The 23,353-nt window shown below is 43.3% G+C and overlaps 1 protein-coding gene across 3 annotated transcripts in view; it reads left to right on the top strand.

Annotated features, from left to right (window-relative positions):
- Positions 1-23,353, top strand: part of PDE1C (phosphodiesterase 1C) — a 1,233,587-nt gene that overhangs the window by 819,771 nt on the left and 390,463 nt on the right. For all 3 annotated transcript variants that reach the window (XM_075315087.1, XM_075315088.1, XM_075315090.1), the window contains one exon: positions 22,200-22,313. In XM_075315087.1, the coding sequence (XP_075171202.1) occupies positions 22,200-22,313 (114 nt within the window). The remainder of the gene's footprint in view (positions 1-22,199; positions 22,314-23,353) is intronic.

Genomic DNA, 23,353 nt, shown 5'->3' with positions numbered 1-23,353 from the left:
TAGCACACGGAGAACACACGTGGCCCGCACGTACCAGAGACACGTACTTACCACACACAACACGCAGGGTAAATACGTGTCTCGCGGCACGTGCGTGATTTTCACTTGAGTGTGTCGGAGGCCTTATATGTATGGACCTATTTCGTGTTTAATTACCAGATGTGCTCTTAAGTTACTTCCAGATCACTTTACTAAATGCTATATAAAGAGTTTAAGTAATATGGATGAAAAAGTATGCAGAACGAAAAAAACATTGAAAAAATAATTTGATATAAATATAAAGTTTCATGGCTTCACATATTCGGTGCTGGAGAGGAAAAGTGGGGTTAAACGCCGCGCTACTGCCAAAAGAGGAAAATTGTTAATTAATAATACATTTTTTCATTTCAAATGTCAACGTGTTTCACTGATCCAGTCCCCTTCATCAGGACTGAGGAAGAATCAACAATATATATTGATATTGTTGATTCTTCCTTGGTCCTGAAGAAGGGGACTGGATCCCTCAAACGCGTTGAACATTAAAATAACAGAATTTAATATTAATCAACAATTTTCCTTTTTTGGCGGTAGCGCGGCGTTTAACCCTGGTTCTCCTCTCCAGCACTGAACATTAACCCACATGGGTGGGGCTGCAGCAGCTGCCATTATCTTTCAAGGCTTGATAGGGGTTGGTGAGTGTTATTTCTTATACACCACTATTTTTAATCTGGTAAGACCCATTCTTCACTCTTTTCTCATTTTTTTATGGCTTCACATATTGTAATAACAAACTCCTTGTTTTTTACCCTTCAACCCCTATACAGGGATCTAAACTTCACCTTAGGGGCCTCCATCTATTATATTACTGCAATATCCACCAACTTTCTCATAATATGTAATGAAGTGTCATTTAATTGCAAATATATTATTTTTAAAGGCAAAGTAAATATTTTAAAACTGTGACATGATAATTTTTAATGCTGATTCTGCTGTTATTGACCTTGACCTGGACAATATACTAAATATATATATATATATATATATATACATATATATATATATATATATATATATATATATATATATACATACATATATATATATATATATATATATATATATATATAGTATATTGTCCAGGTCAAGGTCAATAACAGCAGAATCAGCATTAAACATTATCATATATATATATATATATATATATATATATATATATATATATATACAGTGAGGAAAATAAGTATTTGATACACTGCCAATTTTGCAAGTTTACCACTTACAAAGAACGGAGAAGTCTGTAATTTGTATCATAGGTACACTTCAAATGTGACCGACAGAATAAAATAAATTGTGAAAATCACATTGTATAATTTTTAACCCCTTCAGCCCCCGGGCACTTTCCGTTTTTGCGTTTTTGGTTTTTGCTCCCCTTCTTCCGAGAGGCGTAACTTTTTTATTTTTCCATCAATCTTGCCATATGAGGGCTTGTTTTTTGCGGGACGAGTTGTACTTTTAAATGAAACCATAAGTTTTACCATATAGTGTACTGGAAAACGGCAAAAAAATTCCAAGTGCAGAAAAATTGCAAAAAAAGTTGGATTGTACAATAGTTTTTGGGATATTTTATTCACCGTGTTCACTATATGGTAAAACTGATGTGTGGGTATGATGTATAGGTTTACTTGTATCTAAGGGGTTAAAAAAAATTCACAAGCTTGTCCAAAAAACGTGGCGCACGTTTTGCGCCATTTTCCAAAACCCGTAGCGTTCTCATTTTTCAGGATCTGAGGCTCAGTGATGGCTTATTTTTTGCGTCTCGACCTGACGTTCTTAACGGTACCATTTTTGCGCAGATGCTACATTTTGATCGCCTGTTATTGCATTTTGCGCAAAATTTGCGGCGACCAAAAAACGTAATTTTGGCGTTTGGAATTTTTTTGCCGCTACGCCGTTTACTGATCAGATTCATTGATTTTATATTTTGATAGATCGGGCATTTCTGAACGTGGCGATACCAAATATGTGTGTATTTTTTATTTTTTTAACCCTTTAATTTTCAATGGGGTGAAAGGGGGGTGATTTGAACTTTTAGGTTTTTTTATTTTTTTTTAATTTTTTAAAACTTTTTTTTTACTTTTTTTTTTTATTTTACTAGTCACCCTAGGGGGCTATTGCGATCAGCAATCCGATCGCTCTGCACTATCTGCAGATCTCAGCTACAGAGCTGAGAACTGCAGATTTGCTGCTTCACTTTCAATGCCGGCTGTATTCCGGCATTGAGAGGAAAAAAACTATATAGATATAGTGTTCTCTACATTTGTCCTGAGGAAGAGGACGGATATGTCCTTGAAACGCGTAGACCTGTGAAAATAAAGAAAAGAGAATTACTTTCTCATCCTGATTCCTGTGGTTCGGCGCGGTATTTAACCTGCTTCTTTCCCATCATCCGGCATTGAGAGGAAGTGACTCATGTTAGCTACAGGCGTCATCACATGACCCTGTGCTACCATGGCAACCGCCGAAAGTCACGTGATCATGTCACGTGACTTCCGGTGGGGGCGGGGTAAGTCACTGTCATGGTGGCACCCATATACATATCGCTGCCAAGACTTTGGCAGCGAAATGTAAGGGGTTAATGGCCGCGGGTGGAAGCGATTCCACCCCCGGCTAGCAGGCACACATATCAGCTGTTGATAACAGCTGATATGTGGGCGTCTCGCCGCCGCCTGCCGGCGGCAGGGGGCGGGGCTTACCGGCACACGATCCATGACGTATCTAGTACGTCATGGGTCGTTAAGGGGTTAAAGAATTAATTTGCATTTTATTGCCAGCACATGTATAGGCCCATTTGAAGTTCATCAATGGCCAGCTAGATGATCCAGAGGAGATATGGGAGAATGTCATGTGGTCAGATGAGATCAAAATAGAAGGTTTTGTTATCAACTCCACTCACTGTGTTTGAAGGAAGAAGAAGGATGAGTGCAACCCCAAGAACACAGTCCCAACAATGAAGCATGCGAGTGGAATACCTTGGTGGTGATTTTCTGCAAAGGGGACAGGACGACTGCACCGTATTAAAAGGAGATGGATGGGGTCATGTATTGCAAGATTTTGGCCAACAACCTCCTTCCCTTAGCTTTGTAGATGGGTGGTGGTTGGGTCTTCCAGCATGACAATAACCTGCAACAGGCAGCCAGGGAAACAGGAATGGCTCCATAAGAAACATTTCAAGGTCCTGGAGTTACCTAACCAGTTTCCAGACCTGAACCCAATAGAAAATCTTTGGAGGAGCTGAAACTTAATGTTGGCTAGTGACAGCTCCAAAACCTGAAAGATCTGGAGGAGATCTGTATGGAGGAGTGGGCCAAAATCCCTGCTGCAGTGTGAGCAAACTTCGTCAAGAGCTACATGAAACGTCTGACTTCAGTAATTGCAAACTAATGCTTCTGTACCAAATATCAAGTTCTGTTTTTCTATTGTATCAAATACTTAGTTCATGCAATAAAATGCAAAGTAATTATTTAAAAATCATAAAATGTGATTTTCTGGATTTTTTTTATTCTGTCTGTCAGAGTTGAAGTGTACCTACGATAAAAATGACAGACCTCTCCATTCTTTGTAGGTGGCATAACTTGCAAAATCGGCAGTGTATCAAATACTTATTTTCCTGACTGTATATATATTGCTGATGTTATTTCATAATACTGTGTAGCGTTACATTTCCCTTACTTGTAATGTATGAATCATTTTTAGTCATGTCATTTTCACATATGATAACTACATTTTATATAAAAAACAATAATGATATTTGCTTAATTAGACGGGGAAATTACATAGCCTCTTTTTATTATATTCTGCCATATGCAGTGATGATTTAATTAAACTTTTCAAGTGACACATAATTTAATATGATTTTAATGAACCAGTTACCATACCACCGGTCAAAAAAAATGCTTAAGATGAAATCTACATAATTGTGCATAATTGTGATGCATAATTCTTCCATGTCTTTAGGGAGCGAGTCATTTCTCCTTTCTGAAGCATACATCATAAAATCACAGCATGCTGAAATTTACTGATATAATACTTGTGGTCATCATAGCATTACCAGAAATTATTCATGATAATAACGCAGAAAACCTGGACCAGAGCTGCTCATCACAGATCATTACTTATTGCTATGTCAATGGATTTGAAAGATTGCTGTCATCAGAAAGCAGAATATTTTTAAAATGGTTGTCAGGGATTGAGTTTTTGGTGTCTGAAAAGGGAAACTGTCATCAAGTTTCTGCTACTTCACACCTGTCTTGATGAGGGGGCGTGGTGGAGTCGGACATTAGTGATGCATGAAGAGGAGTCTGATGAATGGAGTGTGCCTCACCTCTAATCTAAGGCGGGGTTTGCACACTACGACATCGCAGGCCGATGCTGCGATGCCGAGTGCGATAGTCCCCGCCCCCGTCGCAGCAGCGATATGTGGTGATAGCTGGCGTAGCGAAAATTATCGCTACGCCAGCTTCACACACACACTCACCTGCCGTGAGACGTCCCTGTGGCCGGCGACCCGCCTCCTTGTTAAGGGGGCGGGTCATGCGGCGGCATTGTGACGTCACACGGCAGGCGGCCAATCGGAGCGGAGGGGCGGAGATGAGCATGATGTAAACATCCTGCCCACCTCCTTCCTTCCGCATATCCTACGGAAGCCGCAGTGACGCCGGTAGGAGATGTTCCTCGCTCCTGCGACTTCACACACAGCGATGTGTGCTGCCGCAGGAGCGAGGAACAACATCGGACCATTGCGTCAGCGTAATTATGAATTACGCCGACGCTGTACCGATGATACGATTACGACGCTTTTGCGCTCGTTAATCGTATCATCTAGGCTTTACACACTGCGATGTCGCATGCGATGCCGGAAGTGCGTCATTTTCAATTTGACCCCACCGACATTGCACCTGCGATGTCGCAGTGTGCAAAGTGCCCCTTACTCTAGTCTATGACTGTAAGATTTCTGGAATAAGGAATGTCACAGCTTGTCTTGAATTACATAAGAGTAATTTTGGCAAAGCGGGGAGAAATTGGCTAGACACCAAAAGTTGCATGTGTGCGCCAAAATTTTTTCACTGTTCAAGCAATTTACACCAGAATTTTGGCAAAATTGTTTTCTTCAATCACACCATAATCCTGGGAGCAGGACCAGTGTGGTCTCTGCATTGCTTTGCCTTGAGGTCTTTAGATGGAGATCAGAGACTGGAATGGGAAATAGAGGCTGAAATGGTGTTCTATTAATTTCACCAATGAGTCCTGCTTTTGTCTTGGCCAAAATGATAGTCAGAGTTTAGAAGGGAGACCACATAGGTTATGCCATAATGGAAAGTAAAATCAGTCTCTCTCGCAGGATTATGGTGTGGAGTAGAATAATGTACGGCACCTGTACCACTGGAGGCTACATTCTAGTTACATAAAAAACTCAGTGTTACATTAATTTGGTGGTAACACCAGTGCTACAGCTATATCTCCAAAGTGTCCCAAAAGCTGTATAGAATATTCCTCAGAGAATTAGTAATAGCGTCATTTATAGCATGCAAGTCATATACCGTATATTTCTGACTATAAGACGCACTTTTTTTCCTCCAAATTTGGGAGGAAAGTGTGGGATGTGTCTTAAAGTCTGAGGCAGCGGCTGTGGAGTTGGAGGCAGTGGCTGTGGAGTGGGAGGCAGCGGCTGTGGAGTGGGAGGCAGCGGCTGTGGAGTGGGAGGCAGTGGCTGTGGAGTGGGAGGCAGTGGCTGTGGAGTGGGAGGCAGCGGCTGTGGAGTGGGAGGCAGCGGATGTGGAGTGGGAGGCAGCGGCTGTGGAGTGGGAGGCAGCGGCTGTGGAGTGGGAGGGAGCGGCTTTGGAGTGGGAGGGAGCGGCTGTGGAGTGGGAGGCAGCGGCTGTGGAGTGGAAGGCAGCGGCTGTGGAGTGGGAGGCAGCGGCTGTGGAGTGGCAGACAGCGGCTGTGGAGTGGGAGGCAGCGGCTGTTGAGTGGGATCACAGGAGGCAGGGAGGATCGCTGCTGCAGAAAGCTGGTGGCTGGAGAAACCACATGTGCCTGCTGTTTAAACTAAACGAATATTCATTAGCTGCTCCCCGCCCACCTCTCTCTCCTCTCTTCAGTCAGTGACTAGAAGCAGGTGTGAGGATCAGCAAATCAATACTTGTTTAAACAGCGGACACACGTGGGTGCTCCTGCCGCCGGCTTCCTGCAGCGGCTGGGGAGACTGTGTGTCCGCTGTTTAAGAAGGAGGCAGGAGCAGGGTGCCACTGCAGTCATGTCTGGACTGGAGGAAGTGCAGATCACTGCAGTGTCCGGCCCAGAGCACGGCATACCATCACAGCACAGCCGCAGTCTCTGTGCTGAGTGCTCACATTGCTTTGTTTGTTTCTAGTGCAGAGGAAGGACCAAAGTCTCCCGTAACAGCAGGACCTGCAAAGATGTAATGAAGAGGCAGGGCCAGAGCAGCTCAGTGCCCCGCCTCTTCATTACATCACTGCAGGTCCTCGAGATATGGAAGACTGTTTCTAGTGCAGAGGAAGAACCAAACTGAAAGCTAGGTGAGCATCACATCTGTACAATTAAGGCAATAAATAAATATAGTGTATAAAAGCATTACTGTATTACTGTACACCTGGATGGGGTTGGATCATACACACACACACACACACACCAGGTTGGAGGATCACACATATAAGGATGGGGAACATACATATTCCACGATGGGGACCATAAATGCCTGGAAAGTTCCCAGAATGGGGGATATGAGTACAGAATTTGGGGATATTATTACCTCCATAACAGTCTCAGCAGCAGACCCACCCCCCACATAACCATAACAGTCTGTCATGACCACATTTTTTTGCTTCAATTTTTTTTTCTATTTTTGTCCTCCTCTAAAATAAGGGTGCATCTTATAGTCCGGTGCGTCTTATAGTCTGAAAAATACAGTACGTTTGTGTATTTCTGCACATGGCACTTGATAATATAATATTCAATATTTATTAAAACAAAATATTCTGAAAATTTTGTTCCAAGTTTTCATAATTTGCATATTATTAACGTGTAGAAATTGATGACAGCAACACGTCTCAAAAAAACTGGGACCGGGCCATGTTATCATCCACTCTTAATTTACAGCTGTTAGTGTCTGAGAAGTGAGGGACCAATAGTTGGCATTTTGGGAGAGCAATGTGGTCCCATTTTTGTCTGACACAGGATTCTAGCTGTTGAAAAGTCCTGGGTCTTTATATCTGGATTTTTTAGCTTCATAGTGCACCAAATGTTTTCTATTGTTGAAAGAATTAAACAGCAGGCGGCCAGCTCATCCCCTGAACTCTTCAGAGAAGCCATGCTGTTGTGAAGGACGCAGTATGTTCTTTAGCATTGACTTGCTAAAAAATGCAAGGCTTTCCCTGAAATTTATGTCTAGATGGGAGCATGCAGTATCTTGTTCTAAAATCTCAGTATATTGCTCAGCTTTATTACTGCTTTATTACTTCCATTTAAGATGTGTAACCTGCCCATGTCAGATTCATTAATGCAGCCCCATAAGATCAGAGATGCAAGATTTTGAAATATCATCAGAGATGCAGGCTTTTGGACTGATAACAAGCTGGATGGTCCTTTGCTTCTTGAGTCCATAGAACATGGCATCCATTGTTTCCATTGTATGATGTGCACAATGACAGCATGCTTGAGTTGCTAGCTCAGATCAGCTGTAATGAGCCAGTAATAGAGCAGAGCAGACAGTCAGTGCACATTGACAGAATACCTGGCTTGCAGAAACCAGCACCGCCCTTGTAAGTGACATCATTTGTAGGTGCGGTGCTAATTTCTGAACGCCACCACCTCCTGTGCTGTGGTTTGACATCACTACTGGAGACCAAGGTACATACATATTCACCTGTTAAGTAAAGGCTGCTTTACACGCTGCAACATTGCTAACGATATATTGTCGGGGTCACGTCGTTAGTGACGCACATGCAGCGCCGTTAGTGACATCGCAGCCTGTGACACCAATGAGCGACGATCAACGAGCGCAAAAACGTAAAAAATCGTTGCTCGTTGACACGTTGTTCATTTCCTTAATATCGTTGCTGCTGCAGGTACGGCCAGCCGCTTAGTGACGCCGCAGTGACGTGCTATGACGCCGAACGCACCTCCCCCTTGAAGGAGGGATTGTTCGGCGGTCACAGCGACGTCGCTGTAAAGGTATGTGCGTGTGACATTGCCGTAGCGATAATGTTCGCTATGGCAGCGCTCACCAAATGTCGCACGAGCGACGGGGGCAGGTACTATCACACACGACATCGCTAGCTATCGCTAGCGATGTCGCAGCGTGTAAAGCACCCTTATGTGCCTATTTCTTAGTATTATATGTGTTATATATGGCAGGGTGCCTAAAGGGTGCTTTACACACTGTGACATTGCTAACAATATATCGTCGGGGTCACGTCGTTTGTGTCGCACATCCGGCACCATTAGCGACATCGCAGCGTGTGACACCAATGAGCAACGATCAATGAGCGCAAAAACGTGAAAAAACGTTGCTCGTTCACACGTCGTTCTTTTCCTTAATATCGTTGCTGCTGCAGGTACGATATTGTTCGTCGTTCCTGCGGCATCACACATCGCTATGTGTGACATCGCTGGAACGACGAACATTTCCTTACCTGCATCCACCGTCAATGAGGAAGAAAGGAGGTGAGCGGCATGTTCCGGCCACTCATCTACGCCCCTCCACTGCTATTGGATGGCTGCCGTGTGATGTCGCTGTGACACTGCACGAACCGCCCCCTCAGAAAGGAGGCGGATCACCGGCCAGAGCGAGGGAAGGTACTTCCGTGTGACGAGTGTAAGCGATGTTGTGCGCCACGGGCAGCGATGTGCCCGTGTCGCACAACCGACGGGGGCGGGTACGCTTGCTAGCAATATCGGTACCGATATCACAGCATGTAAAGTGCCGTTAACTAGGCACTGGATTAGGCTGCATTCTTCGTACAGACATGGAGACATGAGGTCCACTCAACCCCAATTTTGGGATATTTACATGTGACCTGTTTGCTTTGTCTCCCCTTTTCTGTCACCCATATAGTTACATAGTCTATTGCCATGGCCTCTTACAGTCACAATTGGGGTGATATCCAAACAAATGGAAATTTATGTGTCATTTTTTGCTTTATGCCTCCACATTGCTCTTTCTCTCTCAGTCCTTTTTCCGTGTAATTTACATTAGTCTTTGCATGAAATATTTGTCTAATACATATTTATACTTTTTTATAAAATTCTTTTCATTCTTGGTGCTATTATATTTTGTTCTACTTTTCATTATATTTTTCCAAAACTTGTCTGGCTTCTTTAGATATTTTTGGCACAGTCTAATTTGGCCTTACCACTTTTAAGGCGTATTAGTTTGCACCTTGTTGTGAATCTTCTGTATTTGCTCAATGAAGTCTTCTTTTTATGGTTGACTTAGATAACGAAACACCTATTTAATGAGAGTGTTCTCACTTGGGTCGATGTTGTGAAGGGGTTTTTCTTCACTGTGGAAAGGATTTGGTGATCATATACCACTGTTGTCTTTTGTGGATGTCCAAGTCTTTTTGAGTTCCGAAGCTCACCAGTGCACTAAGTTTGTTTTTTTTGCAGAATGTACAAAACTGTTGTTTTGGCCACTCCCAACATTTCTGTTATCGCTGATGGTTTTCTTTCTTTTTTAAGCCTAGTGATGGTCTGTTTCTCTTCCATGGAGAGCCCCATTGACCGCATGTTGTGGGCTCACAGCAACAGCTTCCAAATGCAAATGCCACAACTGTAATCAGCTTCAGACCTTTTACCTGCCTAATTGATTATAGATTAATGAGGGAATAGCCCATGCAGCCCATTAATGAGCTTTCCAGATAGTGATTCCTTTAAAAATCAAGCGGCTACATATTAAAGAGCTGTAATTTCTTAACACTAGAAGTCCCAGAGAGGGGTCATTTAACATTTCTATCTTTGGAACCCAGAGACGGGTCGAATGATCTGAAGGATTATAGCTAACATCCTATAATCACCGTCTTTTGTTCTGTAATTAAGGCCATTACTGTCGCACCACAGTTGTTATTTCCATTGAGTTTAGCCATTTAGTTTCTAGTTAGTTCTATTCAGTTTATTTTATGTCATTTGACCCTCTTTCGGGACTTCAGGGGGGAGCTCGAAATTTCTGGGACTTCTAGTGTTAAAGGGGTGTCCTGTATAAATCCTCAAGTCTGCAGTCTCCCTACATGACTGCACACTTGTGAATCCTCACATCACACGCATTGTGCATTGTGAGGAGTCACTGGTGTTTTAGTCAAAGTAAGATGGACTGGCGCCTCACAGAGATTAAATTACAGCTTTTATTTAGTCTATGAAGAGGGGAAATTGGGGGGGGGGAGTGAAGTGAGAAGCACAGACAGACAGATGGTGCTGCAGATTCTTTTGTTTTTTCAAGAGATTTTACCTCACTGCAATGCTGGATTCACAGCTACGCTACTCAATACTGCTTGTTAATATCCTCCATGCTGCTACTGTTGCTTTTGAACATGTGCTATAATGAGACGGAAGAGCAGTGTTCAGTGGGCAAGATTCATCATAGCACTTAGTCTCCACCCGTTAGCTCAGAGAAAACTTGCAGATGTAAAAAATACTAATAATACAGGATTTAAGTTATATAATAACTTAAATTCTTATGTCTAAACATATGACACTCTATTTTTAAAAATGAATCACATGCTACCTTTTAAAGTTGGCTAAACACGAAATGTGTACAGTGTCTTCCTGGGCATATAGAATAAATGCCTAATCCTTTTGTGTCTCCAAAAGTTGATCCACCTCCAGAGATGTTTAAGCCAAGAACTCAATTTTTACCAGTGAAAAAACACACTTAACCATGCCAAGTATGCATGTGCATTTGGAAGTCGAGAAACATAAATGTTGTGGCCAAACAAGAGTTTGGCCAATCACTTTCTAAAGTGTTGGTGTAAAGCTACCACTAGGGGGTGCTGGGACTCCTTAGTGCAGTAAGACATAGGCCCACTAGAGGTCGTTAACACAAGTGCAGGGATAGTCAATCAGCCAAAGTCTATGCCTGAATGTCACGTCTGTACCGAGGGGTGAGCAAGCCAAAGTCAAAGAATAAAAACCGAGGTCGGTGGCCAGGAGAAAAAGTAAGCACAGGGGAGGGAGCGAAGGTAGGGACATGGAATGGAAGCTTGGTCAGGAGGACAGGAATGACAGACCGAGCAGGAGGGAGGGAGGTCAGGGAGAACAAATACGCACAAAGGTGGAGTGGAAGTGAGGACACGGAACACGACCAGAGTCAGGAGGGCAGGGAGGTCAGGCCGGGCAGGAGGACGGAGGTCAGGGATAACGGTACTGGGTAGCGGGACGTGATCAGATTACACTCACAGGAACCAATTGCACACTGCAAAGCAAGAACTATTACTGGTGGCGTTGCAGAGGTAACAACACCAACATATCGCGGTGTGACCTCTGGAAAGAGGCACAACTGATTAGGCCCCTCCGATCGGTCCTAATCTTGGAGACAACATACATTCACTGGCTCTGCAGAGTTAGGGGTACTTTGCACGTTGCGACATCGCTACTGTGATCTCGTTGGGGGTCAAATCGAAAGTGACGCACATCTGGCGCCGGTAACGATGTCGCAACGTGTAAAGCCTAGAAGCACAAGCATCGAAAATCGGTGATCTGTGTAGTGTCGGTCATTTCCATAATTTTGCTGCAGCAACAGGTACGATGTTGTTCCTCGTTCCTGCGGCAGCACACATCGCTGTGTATGTAGCCGCAGGAGCGAGGAACATCTCCTTACCTGCGTCCCGCCTGCAATGAGGAAGAAAGGAGGTGGGCGGGATGTTTACGTCCCGCTCATCTCCGCCCCTCCGCTTCTATTGGCTGCCTGCTGTATGACATCGCTGTGACGCCACACGACCCGCCCCCTTAGAAAGGAGGTGGTTTGCCGGCCAGAGCGACGTCGCAGCGCAGGTAAGTGCGTGTGAAACTGCCGTAGCGATAATGTTCACTATGGCAGCTATCACAAGATATCGCATCTGCGACGGGGGCAGGGACTATCGTGCTCGGCATCGCTACAATCGGCTATCGATGTCGCAGCGTGCTAAGTACCCCTTAAAGCCATGCTAAAATCATGACAGTTGGCTTACTTAGGATATATCTTAATAATTGTGTTACTTTTCTCTACCAATTGTTTAGCATTTATTTCAGCTTATTTGTCTCCTTGCAGTACACATATCAGTGTATATTAATATGTTTACACTTAATTGATATTTTAAGGAAATGTCATACTTCCCTGCCCTGTCAATATTAAGCACATTATTTTCCTTTTCTGTCCTCTTCTGCTGTGATAATTTTTTATATCATTTTGGTATATAACCATTTACAGTATTTTTTTACACTACATTTTATGATATTTTGTCTATTAATTCACAATGTACTATATATAGTTGTAAAAGTTGAAAGAAACTGGTGCACTGCATAGTTGTGGTGGAGTATTTGTTCGGTCATGACTTTCTTTAGTTTGTCATATTTAATCTGGCTCCTCTTTGTCCCTCTGGCGTCTCTTATGTAATACAAGGAACATGAGAATGAAAAATACATGCTCACAGAATATAAAAAAGCGAGGTTCCTGTTTACAGCCTGAAGCTTTAGTCTGGGCAGATCCGAGCACATTCACTGTGGTAAGGCTTAAACAGTGTATTCTACTAAAATCACCATTCTGGAGTTATTCTCACACTCGTAGCCCTCTGTCTGGAAACTTTTCTTTGGTAGCGTTGCACTTAGTGGGGTGTACTCTGTTGATACACACATTTTCTTTGCTTTGTAAGTTTTTTTATTTTGAATATTAAAGTCTTGTGATATTAATCATTCCTGTCGAGGCTTGAAATGAAACAGCAAAAATAAATGGATGTCGAAGAAATATCCCATAGTGATGTGGGTTATATTTATATGAAGCTGTGCTCAAGCTGTGGATATTGACTCTCACAGCCTCCTGCTGCTCTTGAAATAGTATTTAAGAAATGGAATCAATCACTGCTGCAACAATTGCCTGTCACATGAGAGCTTATTTTAGAAGGCTGTAATACTTCATGGGTACGAGTGATGGAGTCTTCATTTACTTAGTGATTACTCCAATATGCACAGTAACAGGTGTGATGGGGAGCATGGTGTTTAAAGGGGTAATCCAACTCCACTCACTTCCACATCCGGTAAGCAGGGCCAGTGATGTGATTTCTACAAAATATATCAGTCACTAAAATAGGACAGCTGAACTGTAACTGATGATCATGCATGCAAGTCGGTAGATGTCTGTAGATGTGATATCATGGGTCCCACTTAGGGTCCCATTACACGTAGCGACGCACCAGCGATCACACCAGCGATCCGACCTGGCAGGGATCGCTGGATCATCACTACATGGTCGCTGGTGAGCTGTCAATCACACATATCTCCACCGCGATCAGAGATCAGCCTCCAGCCACCAACCGCGTATAATGACCGCTCCCTGCTGGCTATCTGAGGAATCTCCTGTAATGCCAGGCCTGGATTCAGTTACCTGCTTTGCACTTTGGAGCTCTCAACTCTTTTCATGATCAGTGACCTCGCAGCAGGGGCCCACTCGCTGCTGCTTGTCACACACAGCGATATCGCCAGCGAGGTCGCTGATACATCATAAAACATGTGACGTTTCAGCGATCTCGCTGTGTGTGACGGGGGGCTTTACCTCCTGATGCGGAAGTGAACTGAGCTAGATTTAATTGATACAATGGATTCTTATCATGTAAACAAAGTAGATATGTGATGCCCTGGACTAGCCAGCTAGTCACAGGTAGACCCCCACACTACACCTGTCCCCTAAAAAGGAGTCATCAGCCAACCACAAAAACCCTAGTCACCTCCCTCAGTGCTTGATGGACACACCATGGGGACAGAGCCAGGCGGTTGGCACACCCACCGAGGAGTTCAGAAAGCTTGAGGCAGGAAACACAGCAGTTGAGTTGTCAGTCAGTAGTCAGTCAGTTCAGTTCTGAGTCGGAGAGTGGAGTGAAGGAAGACAGGCCTGTGGGACAGGCCTGTGACGGACTGACAGGTTTGAGGGTCATAGCCCGAACATCTTGACTAGGAGGCAAGCGGTGGCCTCAGCCTGCAGGAGCTGGGAAGAAGGCTCGGTGGAACTGTGTTGGACCGGGACAGGGTAGTGGCCCGCCTGTACCAACCCGGAGAACCGACTCGGAAACCGGAGCACACAGGGGAGTACTCAGACCCTGAAATGAGGTCCAGAATCAACTGGACTGAGTTAATTCACTGATTGCGGTCTGGACTATAGGTCCTTTCCCACCCAAGTCCCGACTAAAGACAACAGCCCACCGAGGGGGTTAGAAAGCCACCGCACAGGCAGAGAGATCCCACGGGCCAGCGTCTGCGGGCAAACGGGCTTTCCCGACATATGCACAGCTGGGGAGCGGACTCCCATCGCTGAAGTGCAGGCAGTCTAATCTACACAACACGGTGCAGGAGAAAGGCAGAGACCACCATCCGGGTGGGGGACCCGACCGCAGCTGGCTGCGGGTACCGACCACCATCAACTTGGTTTACCAGTGACTTGTGTGTGTCAATAACAGTGAGTACAACAGTGCCCTCCGGCCACGCACATTGCCCTGCACCGCCCAGCGATCCCCAACGGGTCCCGGGGCCACCACCCCTGCCCACGGAGAGGTTAACACCTTGCTGCATCACCATCTGCCCCGGTCGGGCTCAGTAACAGCAGCGGTGGTGTCCACCTTCACCACAACCCGTGTGTGGCGTCATGAACTTAAACATGGCTCCGGCCGTACACCTACCTACTACCCCCCTAAGTAGCGCCAGCACCCTTTCAGAGCGAAGTGACTCCGGAGACGCTCGAGCCACCCACCAACGAGCCCGGATCCGAGCGGCTCGGCTGCAGCCGAGCGCAGGGTGGTACAGATACATCAGGTAGTATCTCAGCCTAGCCTTACATATATATACACAGAGGTGTAACCGTCACCAGTCAGCCAGTAGCCATTGTTCAAAAGGATAAGGCACTTCTACCAAATTTCTAGTTACCAGGGTGCTCAGGTAGGTTTCCAGACCATATACAGTAGTAATATATACAAGGCACTCCTGAATTCAGTAAAATGATGATTTTTTATTATTTCATACTCAGTATAGTCAGGTCAAGACGTTGCAGCCCAAACATGGCCTTCATCAGTAACTAGCACCTGAGGTGAAGGCAGTATTTGGAATGCTAGCAGATATGTGACTGGGATCTGCAGCCTGTTATTTCTGCCATGGGCAGTTGTAGTAATGCTATTAAGAGTCTCTGTGGTTTGCAGCCTGTCATTAGCAGTATCCACTGTTGTGTGGAGGGCACACAGCAGGGCACCCTCCACACAGCATTCCAAATACTGCCTTCATCTCAGGTGCTAGTTACTGATGAAGGCCATGTTTGGGCCGCAACGTCTTGACTTGACTATACTGAGTATGAAATAATAAAAAATCATCATTTTACTGAATTCAGGAGTGCCTTGTATATTTTACTAGCCAGTAGCCATTGGTCATTTTTACTTTTTATCTTGTAGAGTCAATTCATTGACTAGTCAGTATTATATAAGAACAGGTTACTACAAAAGATTTTCCATGTGTGCGACATGTGTCGAAAATATGCCATGTGATCCCTGCAGCCAATTAGCAGGCATTATTTGAATGCTGTACTCTCACTTTTTCTGTTTCTCTGACATTGGAAGGAGGGCAGCAGCCTAATGGCGGCCACAAATTGGCTGAAGGGCTCATGGTTTCATATTAAGATATCATTGGAAGCATGGTAGACTCTGCACCGACATTGAGGTGAGCATGTTTTTTGTTTTTCTTACAAGGGAGGCTACTTCATTTTAACAAAATAGTGGAGAACCCCTTTAGTGTTTCCAATTCAGCTTTAGAAATTTATGCTATGCTGTGATTTTGTACTTTGGAAAACAAAAACAGGTTTACTCATTGGAAATTTTGATTAATTTACCACAATAACTTAACATTATGAAACCAGTGGGAAACAACTCACCATACAATAGCAAACATGGTAGAGAGTGAAAATCTGTAGAGCACATGCTGATGTTGGGTGTACCCTTAGGCTGGAGTCACACTTGCGATTAACTCGCACGAGTGCTATGCGAGAAAATCTCGCTTTGCATTCGGACAAATGTTAATCAATGAGGCAGCTCCCATCTGCTATTTTTTACTCACTCCAAATTGGACTGAAAAAAAAATCGCAGCATGCTGCGTTTTGGTGAGTTTCTCGCGCGACTCTCTTCAATGCAAGTCTATGGGTGCGTGAAAAATAACGGCTGTCACACGGACGGCACATACACCATCCTAGTGACATCTGTTTTTCTCAATAGATTTCTAGCAAGTAGCAGAGAACACTGTAAATGCTCCTGTACATAACATTACATGAGTAGCAGCTGCTGAGGATAAAAACTGACAGCACACTGACCGCACACTGATGAAATGTGTGAAGAAATCGTCCGACTTTCTGGCATGAGAATCGGACCGATTTTACACTCGCAAGTGTGATTCCAGCCTTAGATACTTATGCAGGGTTATACAGTAGTTATATAGAGTGCAGTGGTAACAGTCACACGTTAACCCCTGTGCAAAATGTCTTAAAGACCTCTCTGGAAGGAAGAAAAGGGTTAATCTCCTGTGCCGCCAAACCAGTCTTTCAAACACATTGACCAATAAATTATAATCTATCTACATCGTTTGGACTGGTTTGGCAGTGCAGGAGATTAAAGGTACCGTCACACTAAGCAACTTACCAGCGATCCCAACAACGATAGGGATCGCTGGTAAGTTGCTAGGAGGTTGCTGGTGAGATGTCACACTGCGACGCTCCAGCGATCCCACCAGCAACCTGACCTGGCAGGGATCGCTGGAGCGTCGCTACACGAGTTGCTGGTGAGCTCACCAGCAACCAGTGACCAGCCCCCAGCGCCGCGTGGAAGATGCTGCGCTTGGTAACAAAGGTAAATATCGGTAACCAACCCGATATTTACCTTGGTTACCACCGCACGGAGCTACACGTGCAGAGAGCAGGGAGCAGCGCACACTGCTTAGCGCTGGCTCCTTGCTCTCCTAGTTACAGCACACATCGGGTTAATTAACCCGATGTGTGCTGCAGCTAAATGTGCACAGAGCAGGGAGCAGCGCACAATGCTTAGCGCTGGCTCCTTGCTCTCCTAGTTACAGCACACATCGGGTTAATTAACCCGATGTGTGCTGCAACTACATGTGCACAGAGCAGGAGCCGGCACTGACAGTGAGAGTGGAGGAGGCTGGTATCAAAGGTAAATATCGGGTAACCAAGGACAGGGCTTCTTGGTTACCCGATGTTTACATTGGTTACCAGCCTAAGCAGAAGCCGGCTCCTGCTGCCTGCACATTTAGTTGTTGCTGTCTCGCTGTCACACACAGCGATCTGTGCTTCACAGCAGGACAGCAACAACTAAAAAATGGCCCAGGACATTCAGCAACAACCAACGACCTCACAGCAGGGGCCAGGTTGTTGCTGGATGTCACACACAGCAACATCGCTAGCAACGTCACAAAAGTTGTTCGTTAGCAGCGATGTTGCTAGCGATGTTGCTTAGTGTGACGGGGCCTTAACACTTTTCTTCCTTCCATTGTTTGTATCTCCACGTGAGTTCTGCAGCGGCCTCAGGTGTTTTATGGTGGTTGTGACCTGCACAGCCTCACAAGATGAGTCTCTCTGAGTTGTTTTTCCTTTGATTTTAATTGGATAAAACCCTACTTTGTGCGATTTCTCTTTCCAGCTCCTATTTACTTGACCTCTCTGTCGCTTGAAAAGACACTAGGATTATAAATGGCACAAAGAATGTGAGGAGTATTTTTACCAATTTTGCAGGGGTCCATTATCTTAAAATTGTATCTATATTTAATTAAATCTACTTTGGAACGTCCCAGCTAGTGATGAGCGAGCACTACCATGCTCGGGCGCTAGGTACTCAAAACAAGCAGGTTGGACCCTCAAACGGGCTCTAGTCATATACCAAGTATAATGAAAGTCAATGGGATACGCAAGCGTTTTTCCACAAGATGCTCGAGTTTCTCATTGACTTCCATTAAGCACAGTACTTGAGTTAAGCCTATCAGAGCGTCTGACCTGCTTGTTTTGAGTCCCAAGCATGGTTGTGCTCGCTCATTACTAGTCCCAATCTATTCTGTACATTGCGTTTTACTCAAGGCCTCATAAATCTAAATCTGCCTGCAGCCACATTGCATTCTACCCCTGGTGTGCAGACTGTGTGGTCCTTTTGCTGACTTATTCATTGGAAAAGTGAACTTTAGAAGAGGCATACACTCTATTGTATGCAGATTTCAGATAAGTTAGCATAGGACATGAACAGTTCCTACATAAATAATTTTTGAATAGTTCAATATTTCCACAAGTACTTTGTTAAAAGTTCAGTATCAAGTTCAGGGTTGTACACCACTTGGAGATGAACACTGTAAATATGGTGGAAAAAAGGTGGATATCTCATAATATATAGTGATGAGGGAACTGTTTAGTGCTCGGGTGCTTCGTACTCATTTACTGAAGTCAATAGAGAACTCTTTCATTATTCTGGAAAATCTTTTCCCTACTCTTAAGCGGGCTTTACACGCTGCGACATCACTAGCAATTGCTAGCGATGTTGACCGAGATAGCACCCACCCCTGTCATACGGCCGATATGTGGTGATCGCTGCTGTAGCGGACATTATCGATACGGCTGCGTCACACGCACATACCTGCTCTGCGACGTCGCTGTGACCAGTGAACCGCCTCCTTTCTAAGGGGGCGGTTTGTTCAGCGTCACAGCGACGTCACAGCAGCGTCACTGAACTGCCGCCCAATGGAAAAGGAAGGGAGGAGATGAGCGGCCAGAACATGCTGCCCACCTCCTTCCTTCCTCTTTTTCCGGTGGACGGAGGTAAGGTGAGGGTTGTCGCTCCTGCGGTGACACACACAGAGATGTGTGCTGCCACAGAAGCGACGAACTACATCACTACTGAGCAGAAAACGATATTTTGTTTTAGGACGACCTCTCCATGACCACCGATTTTTCCCTCTTTTGCGATCGTTTATGGTCGCTCAGAGGAGTCACACGCTGTGATCTCGCTAATGAGGCCGGATGTGCGTCACAACCACCGTGACCCCGACGATATCTCCTTAGCGATATCGCAGCGTGTAAAGCCCCCTTTAGTATCACAGCAAACAATGAAGTACAAGTGTATTTTACCTTTTTTGTCACTGCTCATTTAATGTGTAGACCATGAGAACAATCTGATGGAAAACTACCAAAAAAATAGTTTTTACTAGAAAAAACAGGTGGAAATATTGTTACAGTTGCCCCTGTAATTTTTCTAGATTTGTATCTATTATCACAGAAGCCTATAGTAAATGTATTTAAATGTATAGAAATGTCTGAACAACTGAAGTAAACCATATGAGGGCTGTTTATTCTTAGGTAAAAGATGTACTAGATCCAGCCGTCAATGGTTTGTTTGGTGCTGAGGTTAATAGGGTTTCTTCTACTGAAATGGTTATAATTTAACAGAACAATTTTCAGTTTTGAGAGCTGTAATTTGTGTCTGAGGCTTTTGTTGGTTCCTAGTACAAGAAGATGAAACAATTGCCCTAAGGGCCACACTTTCTTTATTGGTTGTGTTAGATGTTATCTTTCCAGAAACGGGTTCTTCATATCCTCTTCATCTTGTACACTGGTCGATTATAAATCTTTCATGGAAATATAAGAACCAGGTTCCGTACGGCTATTTTATAGCATCTTTATATAGTTTAAATATGATCCTGTTTGGAAACGGCAGTGAATAATATAACAATAGATTGTGCGTACAGCATTTCAGCAGATATTCACCTAAAACAATGTAATTTTAAAGTGTCTAAATTGTTTTTCCCATCTCCAAACATCACCAGTTAGATTTAAACCATAACTTTACCATAGTAGAGTACAAAATAAAGGATGGATCTTCATAGTAAAGAATTGTCTAAAGGCAAGACTATAGAATTTAGAAGAGTTTAACACAAATTATACTTTATGTGTGAATGTTCACTGGGAAGAGGGAGTGCTTACTTAATAGAAATGTTATATCAAATTATTTATCTTACCTAGCACCATCATATACCACAGCGCATTATCATCACTGTTCCCATTGGGGCTCACAATCCTTAGCAGCATGTCTTTGGCATATGGGAGGAAATCCAATGATCTATGAGGAGAACATACAAACTCCTTACACATTTTGGCCTTGGTGTGATTTGAGCCAACAGTTGGGCTTCTTGACATATTCGACGAAACAATTAGTTTCATTACAGTAGTTGGTATTATTTGTGAAGGTGTATTTGACCTCTTACCACTTTAAAGTGAGACAGAAAAATGTCATATTTGCCAAAATTTTGGAGCGATTTTATTAGTGGCTAGTAATTCCTTCACCTTGGTCCAATGAATATCAATTTTTTAATTTAAGGTTTCCTGTCCACCATTGACATTGTTGAATGTTACTTGGTTGTGCACCAGAACATATTTTGTGTAACCTCAGTACATAATACTAGTAATTCTAACAACACTTACATGTAAGTGATCAGCCTCAGATGAAGATTTGGATGAAAGGGTGCTCCTGGTAAAGTTGAGCAAGTACCTAACTATGGGTACTCGCTATACAGGTACTGTCTACTACTCGTGTAATCGTTCCGAATAGCATGTACAATGCAAGTCAATGGAGAATACTCGCAATGTAACAAGTACCCTGAATTCCGCACTATTTGCTACTCGCATGAATAGTGCAGCATTCGGGTTACTCGTTACTTTGTTGTGAGTTTTCCCCATTGACTTGCATTGTACATGCTATTCGGAATGAATACACAAGTATTAGACTATATTCATTATGAGTATAGCAAGTACTAATAGTTAGGTACTCGCTCAACTCTAGCTCCTGGCTATTTCTGGTGTGTCATGCCAGGACCAGTATGTATAGGATACTGGGAAAAGTGCATTTCTAACTTGTCACTTTAGGGTGTATAAAAAGAGAGATTAGATCCCGTGATCCCAACGTATTGTTACCCCTCTATAAATCACTTGTAAGGCCACATCTGGAATATGGGATCCAGTTTTGGGCTCCACATTATAAAAAGGACATTCAAAAGTTAGAGTCAGTTCAAAGGCAGGCAACTAGACTATTACAAGGAATGGAAGGCCTCCCATATGATGACAGGTTGAAAAAGTTAGATATGTTTAGCTTAGAAAAAAGACGTCTCAGAGGAGATCTCATTTATATGTATAAATACATGTGTGGTCAATATAAAGGACTGGCACATGACTTATTTCTTCCAAAGACAATACTAAGGACCAGGGGACACTCACTGCGAGTGGAAGAAAAGCGATTCCGACAGCTAAATAGGAAGAGGTTCTTTACAGTTAGAGCAGTCAGACTGTGGAATGCCCTACCACAAGAGGTAGTAATGGCAGACACTATAACAGCTTTTAAAAAAGCGCTGGATGATTTCCTCAGTACACATTACATTGTTGGTTATAAATGACTTAGTGACCAAATGTAGAACTGGTAGAGGAAGGTTGAACTAGATGGACCTAGGTCTTTTTTCAACCTAAGTAACTATGTAACTAGACCAGTCTTTGTATTCCATACAGCTAAATAGGATATGTTCTATCAGAATATTAAATCAGTTTTTATAGCAACATCAACCATAAAACTGAAATATGTGTACATAAGCATTCATATGGTTTAGAATTTTTCAGTGAAATGTGCACTGTTCTCGTAATCTGCATTACATCGCGGGGAATGCTAATCTAACATAGTATTCACTTGTAATAACTTCATGTTTTAATTAAACCTAAATACGAATATTGTAATTATTTCAATAATTCATTTGTAATTTTACCCCATTTCTGAGATCATTCTTAACACGGTTGATATTCCACTGGAGAAAATCAGATGTAGAGCCGGGATTTAATAATTAAAACAAGCTCTTCCATTTATAGAGGGTTTGATATACTTTCTTCTTTATGTGACTTTCAGGTTACGATGTCTGGTAAAACAGCTTGAAAGAGGAGAAGCTTCCGTGGTAGATCTAAAAAAGAATCTGGAATATGCAGCAACTGTGCTTGAGTCGGTTTATATTGATGAGACGAGGTAAGAAAGGCTCATAAATTCTTATGAGTTCTTATGATCAACCTGATAAATCAAAAAAGGTGTTGTTCACACTAGTTGTGATGAGGCGGCATGGTGGAGTCAGAGGCACCTAAGTCATTAAGAGGAGCATGCCTTTTCATGAATAAGGCGCATCTGATAACAGGTGAATACCTCCGTGCACCATGCCGCAAATCTGACTCTAGCCATGGGCTGAAGTAAGAGTTTTCGCATAAGGCATGGCACAGGTCATCATTAACTAGACAAGCTATGGCATCACGCCCATGTTTTGCCCTCATCCCACTCAGCCATTTTTAAGGATCTGGGTGAAACTGGCGTGAAAATGCCAAAAGTGGCACTATTTTTAATTATCAAGATGTTTTATGTCAGAATTCTGTCTGAAGCACTTTGATGGATGGGGACATTGTCTTCTAATGTTCATGTCTAATTTTATGTTCTAGCATCTAATTATAATAATCAATGTCATTACTATACAGCACGGAAAAGTGATATATGATAAAAATACAAAAAAAGGAAATAAAAAACATTCTGGAATATAATTAAGAGCAGGGTTCACATTGTCATACAGAGCCTTTATAGAGAGTTGTCATTTTGACAGCAATAATTACACAATATGTTGCAGATGTGACATAAACCTTATCACCACCAGTGTGAACATTGCTCCTTAACAATTTAATAGTATGGAATAATTCAGATATTGTCTATAGAGTTTTAAAATTCTAAAGAGTTTTAAGTAATATAGGGATCCCTCCATCAACCACTAACCTTTGGATTTGGCAGCAGATTCAGTTAAAGGGGTTGTCCACTACTAGAACAACTACTTCTGATTTCACGTTTCCTCAAGTAAAATGCAGAAGCCTACTGGTGCTATTCCAGTGGTGCCGCAGTTTGAGTTCGACAATCATGAGTCTGAGTCTACCCTACTATGTCCTAGGGACATTTAGTAAAATGGGATAGCCTCATACTAAGGTTACAACATTATTTGATATGAATAACATGAATGAACCAAATATCGTACATTA

This window comes from Anomaloglossus baeobatrachus, chromosome 6, assembly GCF_048569485.1.
Source record: "Anomaloglossus baeobatrachus isolate aAnoBae1 chromosome 6, aAnoBae1.hap1, whole genome shotgun sequence".
NCBI lineage: Eukaryota > Metazoa > Chordata > Amphibia > Anura > Aromobatidae > Anomaloglossus > Anomaloglossus baeobatrachus.
This window is presented reverse-complemented; position numbering and strand designations above follow the sequence as displayed.